This window comes from Arachis hypogaea, chromosome 1, assembly GCF_003086295.3.
Source record: "Arachis hypogaea cultivar Tifrunner chromosome 1, arahy.Tifrunner.gnm2.J5K5, whole genome shotgun sequence".
NCBI classification, from domain to species: Eukaryota; Viridiplantae; Streptophyta; class Magnoliopsida; order Fabales; family Fabaceae; genus Arachis; species Arachis hypogaea.
The window spans coordinates 102,118,011-102,140,368 of record NC_092036.1 but is presented as its reverse complement, the minus strand read 5'-3'; the positions used below and the strand labels follow the sequence as shown (position 1 = coordinate 102,140,368).

The 22,358-nt window shown below is 32.6% G+C and overlaps 2 protein-coding genes across 2 annotated transcripts; both read left to right on the top strand.

Annotated features, from left to right (window-relative positions):
* Positions 1 to 6,020: 6,020 nt before the first annotated feature.
* LOC112760878 (uncharacterized) lies at positions 6,021 to 7,335 on the top strand. Its single transcript, XM_072234021.1, has 2 exons — positions 6,021 to 6,666; positions 6,963 to 7,335. The coding sequence occupies exons 1-2, from the start codon at positions 6,186 to 6,188 to the stop codon at positions 7,148 to 7,150; spliced, it is 669 nt and encodes a 222-aa protein (XP_072090122.1). The 5' UTR covers positions 6,021 to 6,185; the 3' UTR covers positions 7,151 to 7,335.
* Positions 7,336 to 8,080: 745 nt separating this feature from the next.
* On the top strand, positions 8,081 to 15,838 carry LOC112704653 (ISWI chromatin-remodeling complex ATPase CHR17). Its single transcript, XM_025755735.3, has 25 exons — positions 8,081 to 8,415; positions 8,656 to 8,784; positions 8,882 to 8,988; positions 9,082 to 9,185; positions 9,709 to 9,806; positions 9,927 to 10,106; positions 10,198 to 10,419; positions 10,894 to 11,028; positions 11,120 to 11,402; positions 11,500 to 11,573; positions 11,694 to 11,914; positions 12,010 to 12,097; positions 12,487 to 12,580; positions 12,672 to 12,860; positions 13,253 to 13,284; positions 13,412 to 13,488; positions 13,586 to 13,675; positions 13,757 to 13,826; positions 13,929 to 13,983; positions 14,068 to 14,126; positions 14,208 to 14,373; positions 14,593 to 14,771; positions 14,928 to 15,143; positions 15,236 to 15,331; positions 15,442 to 15,838. Exons 1-25 carry the CDS (start codon positions 8,194 to 8,196, stop codon positions 15,457 to 15,459), a joined length of 3,204 nt encoding a protein of 1,067 aa, XP_025611520.1. The 5' UTR covers positions 8,081 to 8,193; the 3' UTR covers positions 15,460 to 15,838.
* Positions 15,839 to 22,358: the final 6,520 nt, after the last annotated feature.

Here is a 22,358-nt window from a genome sequence, read left to right as displayed (position 1 = left end):
CTTTATTACACGGAACAGAGAACTAACGCAAGGCTTTCGAAAATCGAAATACTCACTGAAATAACAAAATGAAGCAGCCGCAGCTCCTTATCAACCCGGCAGTGGCTTCGTCAGTAACCCCAAGTGACAAACGCGAGCAAAAACACCGGTGACGGTAACGGCGGTGGAACACGATGGCAGCAGGGTCTCAAGTGGCAGAAGCTCAGCCCGGAGCTCCGGCGGCCATGGCAGCAGATTCTGACAGCACGGCAGCAAGGGCGGGGGACCACCCACCATCACCGCGTCTCATCCTCTCCCGCTACTGACAAGGATAGCAACAACCATAGCAACCCGGCCTCAGCAGCGGCTTCCAACGGCAACAGCGGCGCGCTCAACCCAGAACCCGAATGGAGCACAATAGGAGCGACGGCCATGAGTGACAGTGACGCGAGCCTCGATAGTGGGAGGAAGTGATGGCGACTGAGCACGGTGGATACCCTCCTCACGGCGCGTCTCTCTCTCGCGCGAATGGCGACGGCGCGGCTAGGAGTGACGGTGTGACGAACAGAGGCGGAGGCACGGCGTGGACGCGGTGGTGATGAAGGCTGGAAGGTGGGGCGAGGCTGGACGGCAACCCAGCAGTGGCGGCTCCGTCTCGCGTGCCCTGTCTCGCGCTTTCTCTTCTGCTCGTGACTATGGTCCACGGCTTCCTCTCCTTCGACGGCAACACGACGGCACGGCGGCAGTGATGCCCGCCGGTGCCGTCCTTTCCCTTCCCCTCTCCACTTCTCTGATCTCCCGTTTCCCTCCTCCCTTTCTTCGTTTCTTTCTTTCAAGGAATCAAAGGGAGCTTTGTGTGAGTTGCCGATGGGAAAAGAAATGGGTGGCAGCTACAGGGTTTTCAAATCTGAGTTTGCTGAGGGAGAAAGGGGGAACCGGGTCATGGATTAGGGTTTTAGGGTTAGGGTTTTCTTTTCAAAAATTAGGGTTAGGGGCATTTTAGTAATTTCACTTAAAAATAGGGATAATATAGTAATTAGAAATGAGTTCTAATCCCACAATAATAGTGTATAAAAATACTATTTGCTCATCAATCATACAAATTATTTTTCGTAAAATGCCCAAATCAAAATAATTAGAAGTAATATAATTAAACCCTTTATTTTCCAAAGTAGCAATATTAATATTTAAAACATTACTTATTTAATCCAAATCATATAAAATCTTTATTATTTCATAACTATCAACTTTATACTTTAAATATAGAAAATAATCCAATAATTTTAAAAATGGATAATAATCATAACTTATCTCAAATCCAATAAATCAAAACTTGCCTTAATTATCTATAATAAAATAATCTCTGAAATTAAGGCTATAAATAACTGTAGGATTTGAGACTTGCTCATAATAAGACTTTTCAAAAGTTCTGGGTCTTACAGTAATCCTAGGAACAAATTTGTTATTAGGGAGAAAATTGACAGGGCATTAGCTAATTGGGAGTGGAGGATTCTGCACCAACATGCATCACTCTTGACTTTGTGGGCAATTAGTTCTGATCATTGTTTCCTAATTTTAAACAAATCTAGTTTAAAGGATTGGAAAGAGTTTCAGATTTGATGCATTTTGGGCTGATAATGAGAATTGCAAGAATGTTGTAAAAGAGAAATGGAACAAGAAAGTTGTTCAAGGCTACGACTGGACAAGAATAAAAAGAAAAATGAACAATTGCAAAGAGGAGCTGGATAAATGGAGCAAGACAACTTTCAAGCATACAGATAAGAAAATTTAGAGATTAAAAGCGAAACTAAAAAAGGCTACAATAGTCAAAAGCCACAAAGGAGGAGCACGAGCATATATAGGTTTTAAAGGAGAACATAGTTGCATTGTGAAGACAAGAAGAAAAATATTGGGGCAGGGAGCTAGGTTAAAGTGGATGAAATGGGATAACAGTAACACATCTTTTTTTTATGCTACAACTATTTAAAGAAGAAAAAAGAAACACATAGTAAAGCTGAAGAATGAAGCAAGCTCCTGGTTGGATGATAGAAGGAAAATTATGAAGCATATTGAGGAATATTTTGAAGGATTGTTTACCTCAAACAGCAGGCAGAATTTTGAAAGCACCCTCAATAAGATTCCAGTGAGAGCTACAAAGAAAATGAACAGAGGGCAGATATTGGAAGTCACAGAAGACGAGATTAGAAAAGCTACTTTTAGTATGGGTAGCCTGAAGGCTCAGAGGCCAGATAGTTTGAATGGACTATTTTACCAAAAACACTGGGAGGTGGTTAAGAACGAGATTTGTGGAGTTGTCAAAGAGTTTTTTAAAAGTGAAATTTTACCAGAAGAATTCAGTAAAACAATAATGGTCTTAATTCCAACGATCGAGAATATGTTAGAGTTTAATCAGTTAAGACCGATTAGTTGCTGTAATTTTATTTACAAGATTATATCCATGGTTTTAGTGATAAGGTTAAAAAGAATACTGGAAGAAATAGTTTCACCAATTCAAAGTGCGTTTATAAGAGGGAGATTTATACAAGATAACAGTAATAGTTCAAAAAATTTATCACAGCTTCAACAAAAAAGGAAGAGGAGGATCCCATAACATGGCAATCAAGTTAGATATGAATAAGGCATACGACAGACTAAAGTGGGACTTTCTTGAGAATGTACTCAGGAGACTTGGGTTCGATGAAAAATGGGTTAAACTAGTGATGGGACGTGTCAGAAGTGCAAGCCATAGGTTCAAGGTAATTGGCAAGTTGTCTAGAAGGATCAAACCACAAAGAGATTTTTGTCAAGGAGATCCATTGTCACCTTACCTCTTTGGCAGCAAAAGTATTTACCATTTTAATGCAAGAGGGCTAAGGAAAATGTTATATATCTGCTCTAAGAATAGGTCTAACAATCCCGGTAATTACTCACCTGTTATTTGCAGATGACTGCATTATATTCATGGAAGAAAATGATGACGAGGTATTTCAAGTAATTAATAACATCGATGAATACACAGAGGCATCCAGACAAATAATAAATTTGAGCAAGTGAGGCATCACCTTTGGAAGTCAAGTGCCGATACAAAAAATGGTGGATATTGAAGAGATTTTAGGAATGGTGGCATGGGACACACCTGAAAAATACCTGAAATTTTCGGTTATATGGGAAAGGTCTCAGAACAGAGCTTTAAGTTGGATTGAAGAAAAAATTATGAATTAATTAGAGGGATGAAAGGAAAAACTTTTAAACCACACGAGCAAGGAAATACTTATAAAATCAGTAGTTCAAGCAATGCCATCATATGCTATGAATGTAACACCTTTACTGTTAGAATGTCATGCTTCTGGCTGTGCCACTCTATTTGCGAGGATATTACGACGACTTCTATATAGTTAATAATAAGATATAAGCCTTTAACTCGAAACTGTATCGCTATTTTCTTTAAAAAACTAAAAGTTCTTTTTCTTTGGCGTTTTACAAACATGTATATATAAACAAATTTAATCACAATCTGCATATATATACATACAAAACTTCTTATACAAGTAATTTACAAATATACCAGACATTCGTATCATTACCAATCACGACTTTTTTCTCTTTTACAAAAACATATAACAAGACGAGGGAAAAATAATAACTAAGATATATACAACACAGTCAGATGCGTAGAAAAAACTCCTTAAACTACTCTCCGTCCTAAAAAGAAAAATCTGTAAGGAGTGAGAACCTAACAATATATTCTCACTATAGAAATTTTAGAATTGTCATAAGAAGATATATAAAAAAAAACTGTTTTCAATTACCGTGATCGTCACTCATCTTATGGATCTTTTTAAAGATCAACAGTTAATTATTCGAAAATCCAAATTCATATCTTATTTGTAAAAATTCTAAATCAAACATAATATACCATAATATTTCACTACTTGTCGGAGAACCATTCCAATCAAATTTAGCAAGAGGGAGCAGCTGCTAGCAGAAGCACCATGCCCGCCTCACGTGCAAGCAGAGGAGATAATCGCTGTCTTCCAAGTCGGGTTGGGTAGAGAGAGTCATTGTTTAGAGTTAGTAGCTGGTCTGGACTCCTGACAAAAAAAATAGGTCTTCCAACTTGAAATTTTGCATATGTCAAATTTTGGTTGTTTCAATTGACTTAGCTATTTTAGCCACCAATCATATATAGCCATCACGGACAAGACGATATGTAAAATTAGTTAAATAGTAAATATTTTGACTTCTTAAGATTTTTGGTTCAAAATTTATGAATTAAAATATTTTTATCCATATCTATATTTATATACCAAATACAGTGGAAATATGAGAATATTTGGTGTACAGTTTTTTATTTTTAAATATATTTTATTATATATAATTTATAAAAAAATATTTTTTTATTATTTCTAGAACTTAATAAAAATCTCTTACACTTAAACCAAAAATACCTTATCATTTCAACTCATTAATTTTGTTTTTATCAATTTTACACATATTCAATAAATAAAAACGAGTTTCTATTCATATACTAGATATTTAAATGTGTAAGATAATATATATGAAGTCAATGAGTTATAACTCAAATGGCAGTCTTTTTATACTCATTTAAAAAGTTACGTGTTCGAGTCTCTCTATTTTTGATAAAAAAATATATAAATAAAAAATTGAAAACACTAATTCAAAATATCTAAATACTAAGTTTAAATAATACTTAATAATAAATAAATTTATGACAAAGTATAATGACTAGTACTTTTATTAAAATATGGTAGCACTTAATTAGAAAAGTAAGTAATTTTATACCATTAAATATAATTTCATACAATTAAAAATATTAATAATGACTAATTGATAGTTATAAATCACAAAATCTACTTACTCATATCATTCCTCTAAATTCATATTGCATTGTTACCGCTTTCCACATGCAGCTAGTTTGGTGGAATTTTGTTTTGTGTAATATTAGGGAGACAAAAAAACAGTCAGAACTTGCCTTATTTAACATTTATTAATTGTCGCAACAATTAATGAATACTAAATAAGATAAGTTATGATTATTTTTTGCTGATTTTCTTTGGTTACCAAACTTTTTCGTTTGCTTTTTCCTTGTTCACGTTGCCATCTTGGTGGATCAGGTGATGCAAATAACGTATATGATATCTCTATTTGCATCCATGAACCCACTTGATATAATTAACCAGGTCTAATTCTGTGTGCTTAGCTAAACTAGCTCTAATGGTATATATAAACAAAGACGACGTGATGAGAAATGGGATCGGAGTTTAAACTCGTTGATATGAGTTTAACTTGCTTCCAATTTCCTTTCGCACCTAATTGAGGCACATTTAAACTAAGTCAAGCAATGATGTCTTCATAATATCATTGGAGAAATTAAACAAGGTAAAGTTGAATAGAAAAATCTTCTGTTATTCTATCAATTTGTGTATATTTTCCTCTTCTTACATCAAAACTAAATTATAACAAAATAGAGAATACAATGATATTATAATGGTAAAAACTTACATATAATTATTTTTATATGAAATTACTAGTTGAGAACTGTTAAATAATTTTATATGTTTGACTAAAGTTTTATCTAATACTTTTAGACTATCAACTTCATATAAAACTAACTAATTGCACTTGAGTATTCACTTCTTATAATTTATTAAGAGACTCAAAATTAATTTTGTAATTGGTATTAACTAAATTAACGGTGCTTGATATAACATCTGTCTACATACATCTGTCTAGATACATCTTTAACAGAAACTACTCTAACCATCTTGCTTTTACAGCTCTCCATATACCTAAGTTGCCATTTTTACAACTATGCCATCTCTTGATTTGTTGGCAAGATTGATTGTTTTTGGTGATTATAATAAAAAGAATAATTAAATTAGTCCAAAACATTAGTTGTCCCTTTCTGGATTAAAATAATTGTGTTCGATGAAACCTATATTTAGAGAAGATGATGAGAGAGCTTAAAAAAAGCCGGTTGGTTTCTAATGACACCAAATTATTACACCCATGCATGCAGGCCATTGTTCCATAACAACAAAAACAATAACAAAAAACCATATCCCTCTTTATTCTTCATATATTATTCCCATTATTCTAACCTAATTCATCATCATCAACCCTAATTCACATTTCTTACTCTCTCTTTCTTTCCCACAATCAATAATTCATTACACACAAACACTATGGGTTGTGGTAAATCAAAACCCGCAGATGTTGCTTCTGGAAACACAACTACCGTCCAGCGCAAGAAGAATATTCCAAGCGTACCCACGGCAGAGGTGAAAGAAACCAATATGGACCACAAAATCAGCAACAACACTGTTGAAATGAATCAAGCAGAGAAGAATGATGTCAAGGTGGAGAAGGAGAAAAATAATGAGTCCAAAAACAAGAATGAAGATAGTAAAAATGTGCAAGAAGAGGAGAAATTGGAGAACAAGAGCAAGGAAGGTGGTGTTGCTGCTGCTACTGTAGAGGAAGAGAAAACAAAGGAGGCTGTTATTCAAGTTATTGCTGATGAGAAGAAGAAGGAGGAGGATGATTCGTTGAAGAAAGAGAATAATGTTGAAGAGGATAATAATAATAATAATAATAAGGTGGAGTTTGTTCCTGCTCCTGTTACTGCAGATGAAAAGAATGATGCAGAAAAGAAAGAAGAACAAGGTCTGAATTTTAGGGTTTATATGAAATAAATTAAGATAACTGATAAAGAATTTTATACTATTATTTAATTATATTTATATATTTCAATAATTTTTTAAGTAAAAAATTTGGAAATTATTTTTTTTATATAATAATATTTAATAACTGTTAAATGATTTTATTATATTTAATTAAATTATTATTTAATAGTTTTTAATTATTAATTTTATATGAAAATAATTGTACGGAATGTTTTACCTTAAAATTTTAAGATCTTATTAACATTATTAATTAACTGGGTGTTGTATGTTTATTAGAAGAGAGTGTTGATGTGGTCAAGGAAGAAGTATTAACAAGCAAAGAAACAGAGAAACAGGAAGAGGCTCCAAGCAGCAAAGAAACAGAGAAAAGCGAAGAGGCTCCAAGCAGCAAAGAGGATGGAGAAAGCAAAGACACAACAACGGTAGTTTCAACCTCTGAAGAAGGCCAAGACCAAAAGAATTGAAAGCTGAGATGAAGTATTTGGATTATTGTATGCGACGAACTATAATTAAGTTCATTATTAATGTTAACGTTCAGCTCATGAAGAGATAGATAAACAAAAGAGGCTATTATTGTAAGAGCAAAATTTTTCAATCACAATGCTAAGTTGGAATTATTAATTTATTATGCCTTTGGTGAATCAAAGAAGATTATTTGATTTGATCAGTTACAAAATTAATTGAGCAAACGAAATGACGCCATAATTTGTTAATTGTCAAACTTGTTTAATTTCGCATGATTAGCTGAAGAAATTATAATAGACTAATTGAAGCAAATATGATTTGCTAACATCCAAACACCATTTTAAACTAGATTCATTATTATTGTATCATCCAATTTGACCTAGCCGTACGTGTTAATGGGATGTGCCTGTGTAAGCTCCAATTGACAGAAAAACAGCGAAGAAAAAATAAATGACTTAAATTATACTTCAAATCAGAAATGCGTTAGCATGTGGCTAAACCAGTAAGCAATAAGCAATTCCTTTTATTCAATCATACAAATTTAAATCTAACAATTTATTTAAGCCAATATAATTAATAGTCTAAGTAGTAAATACTGATTTGTTAAAGTTTTTATTTTTCAAATATAACTTATTAAAATTGGTGTTTAAAAAAAATAATTTTTTAAAAATTGTAATACTTGTATTTAGTAATTTTTTTTTTTAAATTATAACCAGTTAAAAGAAGTAAGGCCCATAATAAAAGCCTGTCGAGAAATCAAAAGTGGGCCCATACTGTGGCCAATAAAAAACGAAGGAGACCCAAATCCAAGTAAGCGGGAAAATCTAATTTCCACGTAAATGGCGCGAAATATTCGGTTCACTTTCTTCGACGGCGTAGAGCCACTCGATCAAACCGCAAATAAATCTGACGGCCATAAATGCCTCACTAACTACGCATTTATTCGTTCCCTTCGGTTTTGGTTATTCATCACTGTGTCCCTCTCGCGCTCTCTTTTTTCTTCCGAAAGAAACCCTCTCAGATCTGAAAAGAGAACCAAGCCATGGGGAGGCCCTCCAAATCTCAGCCTTCTTCCGACGATGAAGCGCCGTCGAATGCCTCTGACTCCGATTCCGATTCCGGTTCGGAGGAGCAACTTCCCAACGATCAGATCAACGAACAAGAAGACGACGAGGAGCTCGAAGAGGTGGCTCGCTCCGCTAGCTCTGGCGATGACGATACTGCGCCGGATGAACCTGCAGGAGACGCCGACGACGATGAACAGGTAAACGTAAAACCATTGTTTCATGCCCCTGCGTTTTGTCGTTTGGACTTCGCTGAGCTAGGGCTTTAACTTCGTGTAACGCATTATCGTTTTGCGATGCTAAAATATTTGCAAGTGAAGCTATACGGTTGTTGTGTAGCAGATGTCAACTTCAATCGACAGTGCTTCTTGTTATTGCATTTCGTTCACGCATGAACAGATTTTGCTTCATGTTTTGTTTTCGAAACTGTTTCATTGTAGGACGAAAATAATGCTGACACTGAAGTTAGCAAGCGCGAGAAGGCGAGGTTGAAAGAAATGCAGAAATTGAAGAAGCAGAAGATTCAGGAGATTTTGGATGAACAAAATGCAGCTATTGATGCTGATATGGTGCGTATATACATGATACATGGGATGGCTTTTCACTTCGTTATATAAAATTTGAATTGATTGTTAAATGAATCGATATTGTTACCTTTTGATGCAGAATAATAAAGGAAAGGGCCGATTGAAGTATCTGTTGCAGCAAACTGAGATTTTTGCTCATTTTGCCAAAGGTGCTCAATCTTCTTCTCAGAAGAAGTCAAAGGGAAGGTAATTTCAGAAGTCAAGAAGGACAACAAAGAGTTGTGATTCTTCTGCCTATGACTTCGTTACTTATTGTGAATTTATTGTTTTCTACTTTAGGGGACGCCATGCATCGAAAGTGACTGAAGAAGAGGAAGATGAAGAGTATCTTAAAGAAGAAGAAGATGGTTTGGCAAGCACGCGGCTGGTAACACAGCCATCATGTGAGCGTTTTTCTTACTTTAAATTTATTTTTGTATGTAGTATCTGTGCTTGCGTTGGAGTGCTCCATTCTTAGTTCTTCATTCATTGTGTACTCCATGTCCTTCTTTCTTCCCACCAGTCACTTTGTGGAGAAAATATTTGGATATTCCATTTCTATTTTATGTTGTTATATTGGTCGGTGATTCATCTATAGCATTGTTTTGGTTAAATTGTGTATACTCCATTCCTTGTTTTGTTTTTCTTTTTTGGCTAAATTCTTTTTACTTACTATTGATGTTAGGAGGCCTGGTTCCTGGACTTCTTGTAGGGCATGTGTTTGACATTGATTATGTGTTGGACACCCTGCCCCCCCTTTCTCTCTCTCATTTCTTTTCCCTCTGTTCACTAGTTGATTTCTTCTTGTTACTATCATAATTTGTTTTTATGGAAGCATATTTACTAATATGCAGTTTCTTTCTAGTCATATGATCATATTCAACATCTTTAAAGCTATTGGTTCATGTGGAATTTCTTTTCCAACAGGTATCCAAGGGAAGATGAGGGATTATCAACTTGCTGGGTTAAACTGGCTCATACGATTGTATGAGAATGGTATAAATGGAATTCTGGCAGATGAAATGGTAGGTATGGTAGGCGCTTAGAGTTAAGTCTCTGCGCAAATAAGTTCAAGAACATAATTAATATGTGATGTATAAATTGATTTTCTTAAGTATTAAATTAATTATGCTGTTGATTTGCAGGGACTTGGGAAAACATTACAAACTATATCTTTGCTAGGGTATTTATATGAGTTCAGAGGTATAAAGGGTCCTCATATGGTTGTTGCCCCAAAGTCTACTCTTGGAAATTGGATGAATGAGATTCGGCGCTTTTGTCCTGTTTTACGAGCAATAAAGTTCCTTGGCAACCCGGATGAAAGGGTAAGAATAGCTTTGCTGTTGCAAATTATTTTTCAAAGGTTACATCGGTGGATACTTTTGACACTTGTCTGTTGGTTTCAAATAACTGCAGAGGCATATACGAGAGGAGTTATTGGTTGCCGGGAAGTTTGATGTATGTGTTACAAGTTTTGAAATGGTTATCAAGGAGAAGTCTGCATTGCGTCGATTTAGTTGGCGCTACATAATTATTGATGAGGCCCACAGAATCAAGAATGAGAACTCCCTCCTTTCCAAGACGATGAGGCTCTATAATACAAACTACCGACTCCTTATAACTGGCACACCACTCCAAGTATGTCTTGTTTATTATGCACAACAATGCTGCAATGTAATCTTGAAACAATTATTTTGTTTTTTTTTCTTTATTTTGTTGATCCATGTAGTTAAATTCCTTAGAACGGCCCTTTTCTTTTATGGAGTTCATGGGCTTTGCTGAACAGGGAAGCATCATTGTGTCAATTCATCTCCCTTTGAATGAATTTAAAGTTTAGTATGACCTTGCGTGTATTATCATTTGCAGTTTAGCTTTCAAAAATTAGACTGTTGCATATGCTACCAATGATGGGCTTGAATTACTCATAATTTGGCTTAACTTGGTAGCATTGCTGTTTTGTATTTTTGTTTATTTTCTGTACCTCCCCACAGCATTATCTGTTCATAGACTGGTGTAACTTTTAAAACTCTGATTCTAGTTCACTTTCCCTCGAAACATGCATCATCTAACAAAGTTGGATATTTACTGTGGTTTCTTATTTTGTGATTGCAGAACAATCTTCATGAACTCTGGGCTCTTCTCAATTTTCTTCTGCCTGAAATTTTTAGCTCTGCTGAAACTTTTGATGAATGGTTCCAAATATCAGGTGAAAATGATCAGCAGGAAGTTGTTCAACAATTACACAAGGTTAGCCATGAACCTCATTTGTTTGTTGAGTGTTGTTTTAATCACTTAATCTGACACTCAGTAATATTTTTACTTTTTATCTACATCTTAGGTCCTTCGCCCATTTCTCCTTCGGAGGTTGAAGTCAGATGTCGAGAAAGGGTTGCCACCGAAAAAGGAAACTATACTCAAAGTAGGCATGTCACAAATGCAGAAGCAGTACTATAGGGCATTACTACAGAAAGATCTAGAGGTTGTCAATGCTGGTGGAGAACGAAAGCGACTCCTCAACATAGCAATGCAACTGCGTAAATGTTGTAATCACCCGTATCTCTTCCAAGGTGCTGAACCCGGTCCTCCCTATACTACAGGAGACCATCTCGTCACAAATGCTGGTAAAATTTCTTTACATAAAGAGATATTCTGGAAGTTCTTTGTAGACTAATCATTTAATGACTTATTGTCAAATGTTTCTAAATATTTCTTTTGTAGGTAAAATGGTTCTATTGGATAAGTTACTTCCTAAATTAAAAGAGCGTGATTCCCGGGTCCTGATATTTTCACAGGTTAGTTTTCTGTAAGAACGGGTTTGTCACTTTGTTGTCACTGATTGGCTTTGAAGGTTTTAAATTTATGCAATCTAATTTCTTGCTTCCCATCCTTGCTTAATTGTGGCCCTTCTGCAGATGACTAGGCTGCTGGACATACTTGAAGATTATTTGATGTTTCGGGGATATCAATATTGTCGTATAGATGGAAACACCGGTGGAGAAGATCGTGATGCTTCCATTGAAGCTTTCAACAAACCAGGAAGTGAGAAATTTGTCTTCTTGTTATCTACTCGGGCTGGAGGTCTCGGCATCAATCTTGCTACTGCTGATGTTGTAATTCTTTATGATAGTGACTGGTTAGTTAGTTGTCAGTTGATTGTGTCATCAGTCTTCTGAATTGCATTGGTTACCATAACTTGCTGCTTATTGATATTTGGTGGTGTTATACCAGGAACCCACAAGTTGACCTGCAAGCTCAGGATCGTGCTCATAGGATTGGACAGAAGAAAGAAGTACAAGTTTTCCGATTTTGCACGGAGGTTTGTAACTGTTGTGCATTATTACTATGTTCACTATTATCTATGCTTTTCTATATAGGCAGCATACATGTAAGGCACCTAACTGGATATATCTAATTTTAAAAAAATTGCAACACATGATGTCTATGATGCAACTTATAAAATTATTACAATATCAAGATAAAACCTATTGATATTAATCTTAGAATGAATGCCTTTGTCAGCATTAGTCATTATAGATAAACTAAAAGCCTGTATATCTAGTAAGTGCGATATCTCACTTGTATTGGCACAAAGTTTCAATAAATATTCAACAAGATATATATCCAACTCTGGCACAACAACCAATTTGAAGCACTGAATTTATACTTTTGGTTGGTCTTAATATCTTGTACAATGAAAATCCACAGTATACAATTGAAGAGAAAGTAATTGAAAGGGCTTACAAAAAGCTTGCACTTGATGCTCTAGTGATTCAGCAAGGCCGATTAGCTGAGCAGAAGAGTAAGGGTTTTTCATCTGATTTCTTAGTATTCTTTTATCTCTTTAAACTTTTATGATTGTCTTATGTGGTACAATTGGTTTATGTGTACAGCTGTAAATAAAGATGAGTTGCTTCAAATGGTTAGATTTGGTGCTGAAATGGTTTTTAGTTCCAAGGACAGTACAATTACAGATGAGGATATTGACAGAATTATTGCCAAAGGAGAGGAAGCTACAGCTGAGCTTGATGCTAAGATGAAGAAATTTACTGAAGACGCCATCAAATTTAAGATGGATGACAGTATGTAACTTTTTAATATAAATCTGGCTATGGAATAGACAATTGTTTGAGTGTTACTGTTGATCTGTTGCATTGTTTGAATTCTTGTTTACCCCTTTTCAAGTTTCAAGCTTTTCTTTTTCTTATCTGTGTGCTCTCCAAATGGAGCCTTAATTTTATCCTCTTTGAAAGAATGAAATAATTGGCATGCATTTATGCTTGCTTATTTCATAATTAGTTTTTTGGTCTTTGAAGCGACAATCTACAAGTCATTTGCTTTTGTTCTAAATGAAGCATCTTTTTTTATTAAGATACAACTGCAAGCATTTTGCTCCTGTGTAGCATTGATATTGCCTTTTAACTTGTATGGTAGTTTGAAGTTACTAAATTTTCTTTTTAAATGTTATTTGTAGATGCTGAGCTTTATGATTTTGATGATGACAAGGTAAGTCAACATTTTATAATTTCCTTGCTAACTGTGATGGACTCTTTTATTGCTCAGTTTTGCATCAGTCTAATGACCTGCACTCCTCATTCTAACCAATATCTGACTGCTTTTTCTTTGAATGAAGGATGAGAACAAATTTGATTTCAAAAAGATTGTGAGTGAAAACTGGATTGAGCCACCGAGAAGAGAGCGGAAGCGCAAGTAAACACCAGTCTATATGCTATACATTGAATTACCCCCCCCCCCCCCAAAAAAAACCAAAAAAATCTGATGTATGATTATTCTATTGGTTTCTTAGTTACTCGGAGTCTGAATACTTCAAGCAAACCTTGCGCCAAGGAGGTCCTACTAAACCGAAGGAGCCCCGTATTCCCAGGATGCCTCAACTGTAATCTTCTCTCTAAACAAGGTTTCCATTTTAATATGGTAGTTCTGTCTTGATTTATTGCGTCTAATCTGTTGTCTTCAGGCATGATTTCCAGTTTTTCAACACACAAAGGTTGAGTGAGCTGTATGAAAAGGAAGTACGCTATCTCATGGTGGGTTACATGAGCCTAGTGACATACATAATGTACTTTTTCATGTTTGGTTAAAAGGAAGCGTACATATTTTGATGTTTATGTTATTTAACAAAATTTCAGCAAACACATCAGAAGAATCAAGTAAAAGACTCCATAGAGGTGGATGAACCAGAAGGTACATAATTTCTATCCAGTTTAGCCCTTTCCCATCTTGGCATGTAAATGATTAATGTGACAATGACATATATGTTGAATTTAGAGGTGGGAGATCCACTGACTGCTGAAGAGTTGGAAGAAAAGGAGCAGCTGCTAGAGGAGGTGAGCTAATTTCATTCCAGACCTGGCTTTGATACGGATCTATTTTATTTTGGTTTTAATTTTGGTATTTTGTACACTTAGGGTTTCTCATCATGGAGCAGGAGGGATTTTAATACTTTTGTTAGGGCCTGTGAAAAATATGGCCGAAATGATATTAAAGGTATTGCTTCTGAGATGGAAGGAAAAACAGAAGAGGAAGTTGAGAGATATGCGGTGGTCTTCAAAGAAAGATACAAGGAATTAAACGGTTAGTGATGATGGCCATGTAAAAAAAAAAAAAGAAATGGAGGATCTTTTGTGGTACTACAGTATTGCCTTGTTTTTCTTCTTGGGTTAATATGCCAACTGATGCTTCCATTGATTTTTGTTTCATCTGGTCATTGAATTTTGCTTGAAGTTTGTTTCTCTGTATTACTATATGCTGTGTCTAATTTTTGCATTTTGACTTGTGTTTTATTGTCCGCAGATTATGATAGAATTATTAAAAACATCGAAAGAGGGGAAGCTAGAATATCCCGGAAAGATGAGATTATGAAAGCTATTGGGAAGAAGTTGGACCGCTACAAGAATCCATGGTTAGAACTAAAGATACAATATGGGCAAAACAAAGGGAAGTTATACAATGAAGAATGTGATCGATTCATGGTATTGTTTGCTTGTTAATCTTGGTTCTGTCCATATTTGAATTTTTTCGATTTGTCTAAATTTATGTCCAGTTTCTTCATGTGTTTTTACTTTTTTCTTTTTTCGCTTACAAGGGGAGTTTTTTTTGGCTGTTTATCTTGGCTTCGAAATTCGCAGATATGCATGATTCACAAACTTGGCTATGGGAATTGGGATGAACTGAAGGCAGCATTTCGAATGTCACCTTTGTTTCGTTTTGATTGGTTTGTTAAGTCTCGCACAACGCAAGAACTAACAAGGAGGTGCGACACCCTCATTCGCCTTGTTGAGAAGGAAAACCAAGAATATGACGAAAGAGAGAGACAGGCTCGTAAGGAGAAGAAACTTGCAAAGGTTTGTATATCCTTTTATCAACGCCATACATTACTAATTAAATATCAATCAATATCAGTTGTCATCTTATGCAAGTTTGACAAATCTTTCAGAGTAGTACCCCATCAAAGCGTACCATGCCACGACAGACGGAGTCTCCATCTTCGAAGAAGCGCAAGCAGCTGACCATGGATAACTTTGTAAGCTCGGTACGTTTCTTTGCTGAATCCTATATACCTTAAGCATGTATTATATCCCATGATCCTAATTACAAGTATCCCGTCGTGATTTTATTGAAGCTGACTGTTTTAATTGGCAGGGGAAGAAGAAAAAATAAATGAAGAGGAAAGCCGAAATTTTATTTTGGCTGAGTGAGGCGTGGGCCGGGATCTGGCCTCGCTAATTTTGGTGTGTCCTATTTTCACATGCCAACTTTGGTCGGTATTAAATGCTCGAAAGATAAACCTTTGAGAGCGCATTTATTAGTTAGGGAAATCTAGATGAAATATATTGTTGAAATTTTGTAAATCTATCCACAAACCATTAGATTGAATGTCCATTGTATTTGAACACTAGTCACTAGTCAGATACTCAGCTTAATATAGTATTCACCCTATTGTATTATGTTATCTAACGTCTTTACAAACGCAAGAGATACAAACCTTAATGTGTCTTTACCCGCAGTTTATTAATATTTGGTCAGAGGAATTTATTTATTGTTTGTGATTATCAGTTAATTATTAATGTTCAAAAGTATAGGCTAAAGTATGTCAGATTATTAGACTAAAAATTGGGTTGACAGTTAAAAATAGTTAAAAATAATAAATTATGATGTTTTAGCATTTCTCAATTTAATATCATCCTTTTTTAAGTTGAAAATAATGAATTTCATTAAACAAAGCCTCAGTACAAGGAAGCAATTAAGTCTAACAATACAATAAGGCACGATAAAATAATCTGTACATACTTGAACAGTCTACTGTCTGAATATATATAATTAATTAATTACAGTTTAGCCTGTTCTTAGTAATACCACTGCATACTCAAACCGCCTAAATAGTAAATAAAACTACACTGAAAAAATAAAGTAGGTGATGGGCCATCTTTGATTACTCACTAAGGGTTCGCAGATCTGGTACTGGTGTTAATAGTTGAGATGGCAAAGGTTTCTTAGTGCATTATTACGAGATAGATTGGAATCTATTCCATCACTCAAATTAGACATCGACAGGGTGGGTGAATATTGGCTAATCTTAGCTTTTTCTAAACAAATTTTAGTAACACATGCTTGATCTATCTGTTCTCCTTTTCTTTTACCAACTTTCTGCGTGGCAAACTGGCAAAAAAGAAGGGAATGAAGGTAAAATGGGAAAACTGGTGGCCAAAGCTATAACCATGACTGATATGCAGAAATGGTATATGCATATCTGCGTCTAAATTATTCTACCAAAAATCCACGGGAATTATCTTTTTTTAATATTTATAGTGTCATATCCTCTCTCTCTCTCTCTCTCTCTCTCTCTCTCTCTCTCTCTCTCTCTCTCTCTCTCTCACACACACACACACACACACACACACACTTGTTTTTCTGGTAATGTAATCTTTGTCCCGCCTTGGATCGATTAATTAAGCATAAATTAATAATAAATGTTTAGAAATAACATCTGTAAATATTCTTGCAGCCATAGATAACGCGTTGAAGCAATTTAATGAACAAATTAAGCAAATTACAACTTAACTTTGACCAACTAACGTGCATGTATTCATGAATTGTCATGAAATATTGCACTTTGGCGTAGGAACTCATTAGAATAATGTATTTCAATTCTATTTAATTAGTTTGTAAATGGTTCTCCGGAATATAATGACAAACTGTGAAAGGTTAGTTTTCCATATAGTTCCGTATAGTGATGGCTCTTAGCTAGGTTACCCAATAATGTTAACTAACGTTGACTAGTTCACAAGATGAAGATTTTTTGCATTGACTCCATATGCAATATAAATTTATGCATGACACATTCATATATTCTTTTTGGCTTCCTTATTTCATTTTTTTTACAGATATTAGAAAACTTGTTTTTTTGACATTTAAAATAAATAATTAACGTATGTACGTACGTTGAGAAGGAAAATAAAAACATTTTTTATATCTATATTATTATCTATGATGCACAGACACGAATATAGATACCGATATGGATACTGACATGACACAGAATACGCTGATACATAAATTTTAAAATCTTATAAGATACGAGACATTTATATATATAAAACATAAAATATTTTTTAGATGAATCATAATAATATTTTGATATTTTATTAATATTAAAATATAAATTAATTTTTAATTATTTTTAATATTTTATTTTGATTATATAAAATATTTAAAATATTTTGTTTTAATAAATAATAATATATATTTTTAATTTATTTAAAAAATATATGTTAAAAATAAAATTAGACGCGCTGACACGTCATTTAAATATATTCAAGCATTTCTGAAAAAAAAAATTATCTTTTATTAAGACACGAATGGACACGTGCATACAACAATAAACACATGTGTCAAATAAGTATCGATGAATATTATGAAATGTGTCCAATACATAAATACAACAACTCAACGAAGTCGTACTTCATTGATTTTTATCGAAGCAAGCTAAGCAAGCTAAGTGTAATATTAATAAGCTAATAATGATATTCCAAGAAATTAGTAAAAAGTAATTAAGAGAACACCGAAGTTCAAACCCTAGAGAAATTATAGTAATCATTTTGAGGGAGCCCCTAATTAGCTTTAACTCATTTGCTTTTTGACATTCCAATTAAGTCATTTCAAGTAACTGAAATAAAAAGGAATAAAATGAAAGTAGCTTCTCCAAAAACAAAATTAAAGCTATATATTCACATCCAATTTTAAAGATTAGTAGCCATATATTGCCAAACCAATCAAATCCTATCTTATCGAAATGTTGTTTACTCAGAACGAATATGGAGTTTGCTTTTGGGTCATTTTACAAGTACTCTCTCCGCGTAAAGAATCCACGTTGAAAACAACATGTATCACTGTGACCAAAGCAAAATTATCATAGAATATGATGAAAGTACCATCACATTTTCCAAATTCAAATCTCCACGGATAATCCAATAATTCAACCATGTTATCTATTATTTGATAAATCTATTTATAGGTTTTTATACCCTCAAAGAGAGAAGTAAAAGATTAATCAGTTAAGTGTATTAATTTTTGTAAGACATAATGATAATGACTACTATTTATACATATCTAGTAATAAATGAATTGAAAAACTTTGGACTAACTTCTTCTTCTTCTTGGACAGAATAATTTAATTAATATTTGATTTATTAAATTATTCAGAAAAAAAGTCGGAAAAATGAAATGCTAGGTCCAAATTAAGTTTCAAAAGTAATTTTGATGTTTATAATTTGAGTTTAATTTTGATGCATTTATAATATAAAAAATTTATATATTTTTTCAATTAAATAATTATTGAATGTAGATGAATTTTTAATTATAGTTATTTTAAAAATGAGTTACTTTTATTGATATAATAAAATATGATTGAATATATGAGTTTAATTTTGATGTAATAATAATGTAAAATATTTTATATCACATTCGTTCTTTTGAATGATCATTCACGAATTCAATATAAAAGTAATTATTTTTGCTGATGTGGTTTACATAATTGGACAACAATATACGTGTAAAATTACTTTAGCATCAAAATTAAATTATCAGTCCCATAAAAAATTAAATTCTTAGAATTTTAGATAATGTTTCTAGATTAAAGTAATTTGCATATCTATGGACTACAAGAAAGAAGTTCAATTCAGGTAATTATAGATAGAGATGAACACCGGCCATATATGCATGCCTGCCGCAAAAAGAGATAAATCATAATGCTAGTGGGAATCATAGGCATGAAGAGGCAATCTTAATGAAATCTTGGAATATTTTCATGATGGAACAATATTATTATATTAATAGAAAAAATGGTGAAAATAAAATAAAAATTGAGGGAATTTTCCTTTTAGATTGTGCTTTGAGAGGGTTTTGGATACTTCATGATAGGCTAAGCTATTCAATTCTCTTTGTCTCGTATCTTAAAAAGTAATGGAAAATGCAAAGTGTAAATTCATTAATATTATTATTATTATTATTATTATTATTATTATTATGGTTCTTTTGATAATGATAGGACCCTCATCATCTCTCAAATAGCAATTTGTACAGTTATGTACTTCGCCAACCAAAAATCCCAATTTTGTATGTGTGTGATGCCACATTCATCACTGATTTTTTTGTTTTAAATATTTGTTATTTCTAACATATACAAAAAAATTTAAGCTGACATTCTTTCTCCAACCATGCATGCATCCGTCCGGTCCTTTCGTGAATCTTGACTTTTGTTTATTAATTTATGAATTGAGAAGTATTTAAAATTAAATAAATACATAAATTAAACAACCAGTGATTTTATTAATCTAGAAACATTATTCATATTAATTATTACACCCAAGACCCAACCAATTTATGTGCGTAACTTTTGTTAGAACTTAGAAACCAAGAGAAAGAAATTAGAGAAAATAATCTATGAATTTCATCATATGATGTAAGGTACAATTTATTTATAGGTATCAAACAAATACAAAATAATCAGAAAAATTAATTATTTAATTTAAATTAAAATATAAATTTAAATACAAACACTACTATAATTAATATATTTAGTGAAAAAGTATAAAAAACTAATTTTTAGTTAATCAACATTAATATTTTCTTAATTCTAAAATTCTAATTTTTTAAAAGATTTAGAATTTAAAATTTAATATAAATAAAATAATTTTAAAAAAATTAACTTGATGTTGTTTAAAATAAATTAGTTCTCTAATATTTTTGTTTTAAATATATTCTAACAACTATAAAGAGAAGCCAAATTATTATAAAGTAATGATGAAGAAAATGAGCATAACACAAGCCACTTAATTACAGTGCAATATATATATATATATATATATATATATATATATATATATATATATATATTAAGGTAAAAATTCAGGTATAATTAATTTTATGTAAAGTTTATAATTAAAAATGGTTAGATAATAATTTAGTCAAATCTGTTAAATGATTTATCGACTCTCAACTATCAACTTTATATAAAATTACTGCATTTTAATAAGTTTCTATCATATTTTAATGTGAATCAATTAACTTTATATAAAGTTGATAACTAAAAACGGTTAAATAATAATTTAGTCAAATTTATTAAATTATTTATTAACTCTTAATTATTAATTTTATATAAAATTAACTGTATCTAATAAGTTTCTACTATATTTTAATGGAACTTTTTATTTTTAATATGATGAAAAGAATGGTGTATACCTGAGTTATGGGGGTGTATAGTGATTCACTGCGTATGATGGCTGTCCAAGAGAAATCGGATCGTCCTATTTGAGGTACTGAAACTTTGGGTCCGATCTGTGTACTGACAGAAAATCCTGAGTCCGATTTTAGAAAATTCTGGGTCCGATTTGTGCCCCCTCTCTTTTTGCAATGAAATCGGACCCTCCGATTTGTGTAATTTCCACAATTTTAAAAAACACAAAAAATTACAATGTTAAAATATATCACCACTCCTACTTTCATAACAAAAAAAATAACCTATTTTAATGTGAAAGCATATATGCTGTGCAGACATAGGCATGCATGAAAATGCAATTGAGTATATGCTGAGTATGAGTAAGTACTTATACGTACATGCATTACATGCTAGTTGTTAAGTTTAGTCACACTCACATGATGAAGCAACAAGGAATTGAAGAAGATTATTATAAGTGGCTCTTGGCTTTTAGTTAGAGCCACTTAAATCTCTTATCATGCATGCACTTGCAGCCACCTATAATGAAATGTAAGAATTTTCTCATTTTTGTGGATCAATATGTCAGGTTGTTATCCCAAAACGTGGCGCCATGCCACAATAGACATATATATCGGAAAAAGAAAACACAAAATTATTCGCTGTTATTATATTCTAGAAAATTTTATTTGATATTATTATATTCTCTAAATATAATATGTGATTTGTTGGAATAAGATTTAGGATACGAGAGAAAATTTTGGATTGGTGTCTATTGTTAAAAATATATACGCATGATTGCATTTTATCTTGTGGGGTTGTAGATTTGAAAAATATTCAGTTAAAATGGTAGATCATATTAGAAATACTTTTATAATTTATAAGGGGTAAAATAATATCTAAAAAATTTTTAAACGAGTTTATTAAATGCGGAATTTAGACATACGTAATTCATAAAAGAATCAATAATAATTTTGCTTAACCCTTATAAGTGATTTTTGTCTTAATTAGTGCTATTTAAGCAAGTGAGACACAATCTCACTCATTTTAGTAACCAAAATGCTAGAATTTGTTTTATTTAATATTTATTAACTAAAAAAATAAAATAAAAAATAGTTAAAATTTATATATTTTATATTTATTAATTATAAATAATTAATTAATATTAAATAAGATAAATTCTGACTATTTTTTTTGTCTCCTTAATATTATCGAGTAAGTAATTAGACAAGTAACCTAAGTTGAAATATCAAATTATAAGTAATAAATTCCCCTAATTTTAAGAGGAGATAGAGACATATATAAAGGTTTAACTTTATCTGTATGGGATATATGATGCATATATGTGAAAGTGAAAGAACATAAACCCTAGTTTTGGACGTGAACATCCATTGCACCAGCCAGATTCCCAAACAAGAAATGCAATGCAAGTAGATTATTTTTGGATTCAAATTAAATGCATTTTTCCAGAGATATATCATATCATCATCATCGTATTCACGTGGGACACAAACCCAACCAATTTCTTGCATTGCATTGTAACGGTAATTAATAAATGTTAAATAAAATAATTTTAAATTGTTTTATTTTTTTGTATTTTAAATATTATTGTAATTCTAATCGGTGTTTTTCAATTTCCCTCGTCTTTCCAACTCTTTGTTTCTAAAAACAAAATAAGGGTTTTGTTAGAGAATTATTATTTTTTAACTAATAATCAACTAATTAATAAAAGAAGGTCACTCAGATAAAGACGTATAAAACGTCTTTTTTTAAAGATGTTTTCATATTATGTTTTAATTGATTTCTTAATAATTTATTTGGTATTCTTCATCACATATTATTAAAT

Coding starts and splice junctions, on each gene's coding strand:
- LOC112760878 (XM_072234021.1), top strand. CDS start 6,186: ATGGGTTGTGGTAAATCAAAACCCGCAGATGTTGCTTCTGGAAACACA. Junction 6,667..6,962: donor AGAAAAGAAAGAAGAACAAG/GTCTGAATTTTA, acceptor TATGTTTATTAG/AAGAGAGTGTTGATGTGGTC.
- LOC112704653 (XM_025755735.3), top strand. CDS start 8,194: ATGGGGAGGCCCTCCAAATCTCAGCCTTCTTCCGACGATGAAGCGCCG. Junction 10,107..10,197: donor TTGGCAACCCGGATGAAAGG/GTAAGAATAGCT, acceptor AAATAACTGCAG/AGGCATATACGAGAGGAGTT. Junction 14,127..14,207: donor AGGAGCAGCTGCTAGAGGAG/GTGAGCTAATTT, acceptor TTGTACACTTAG/GGTTTCTCATCATGGAGCAG.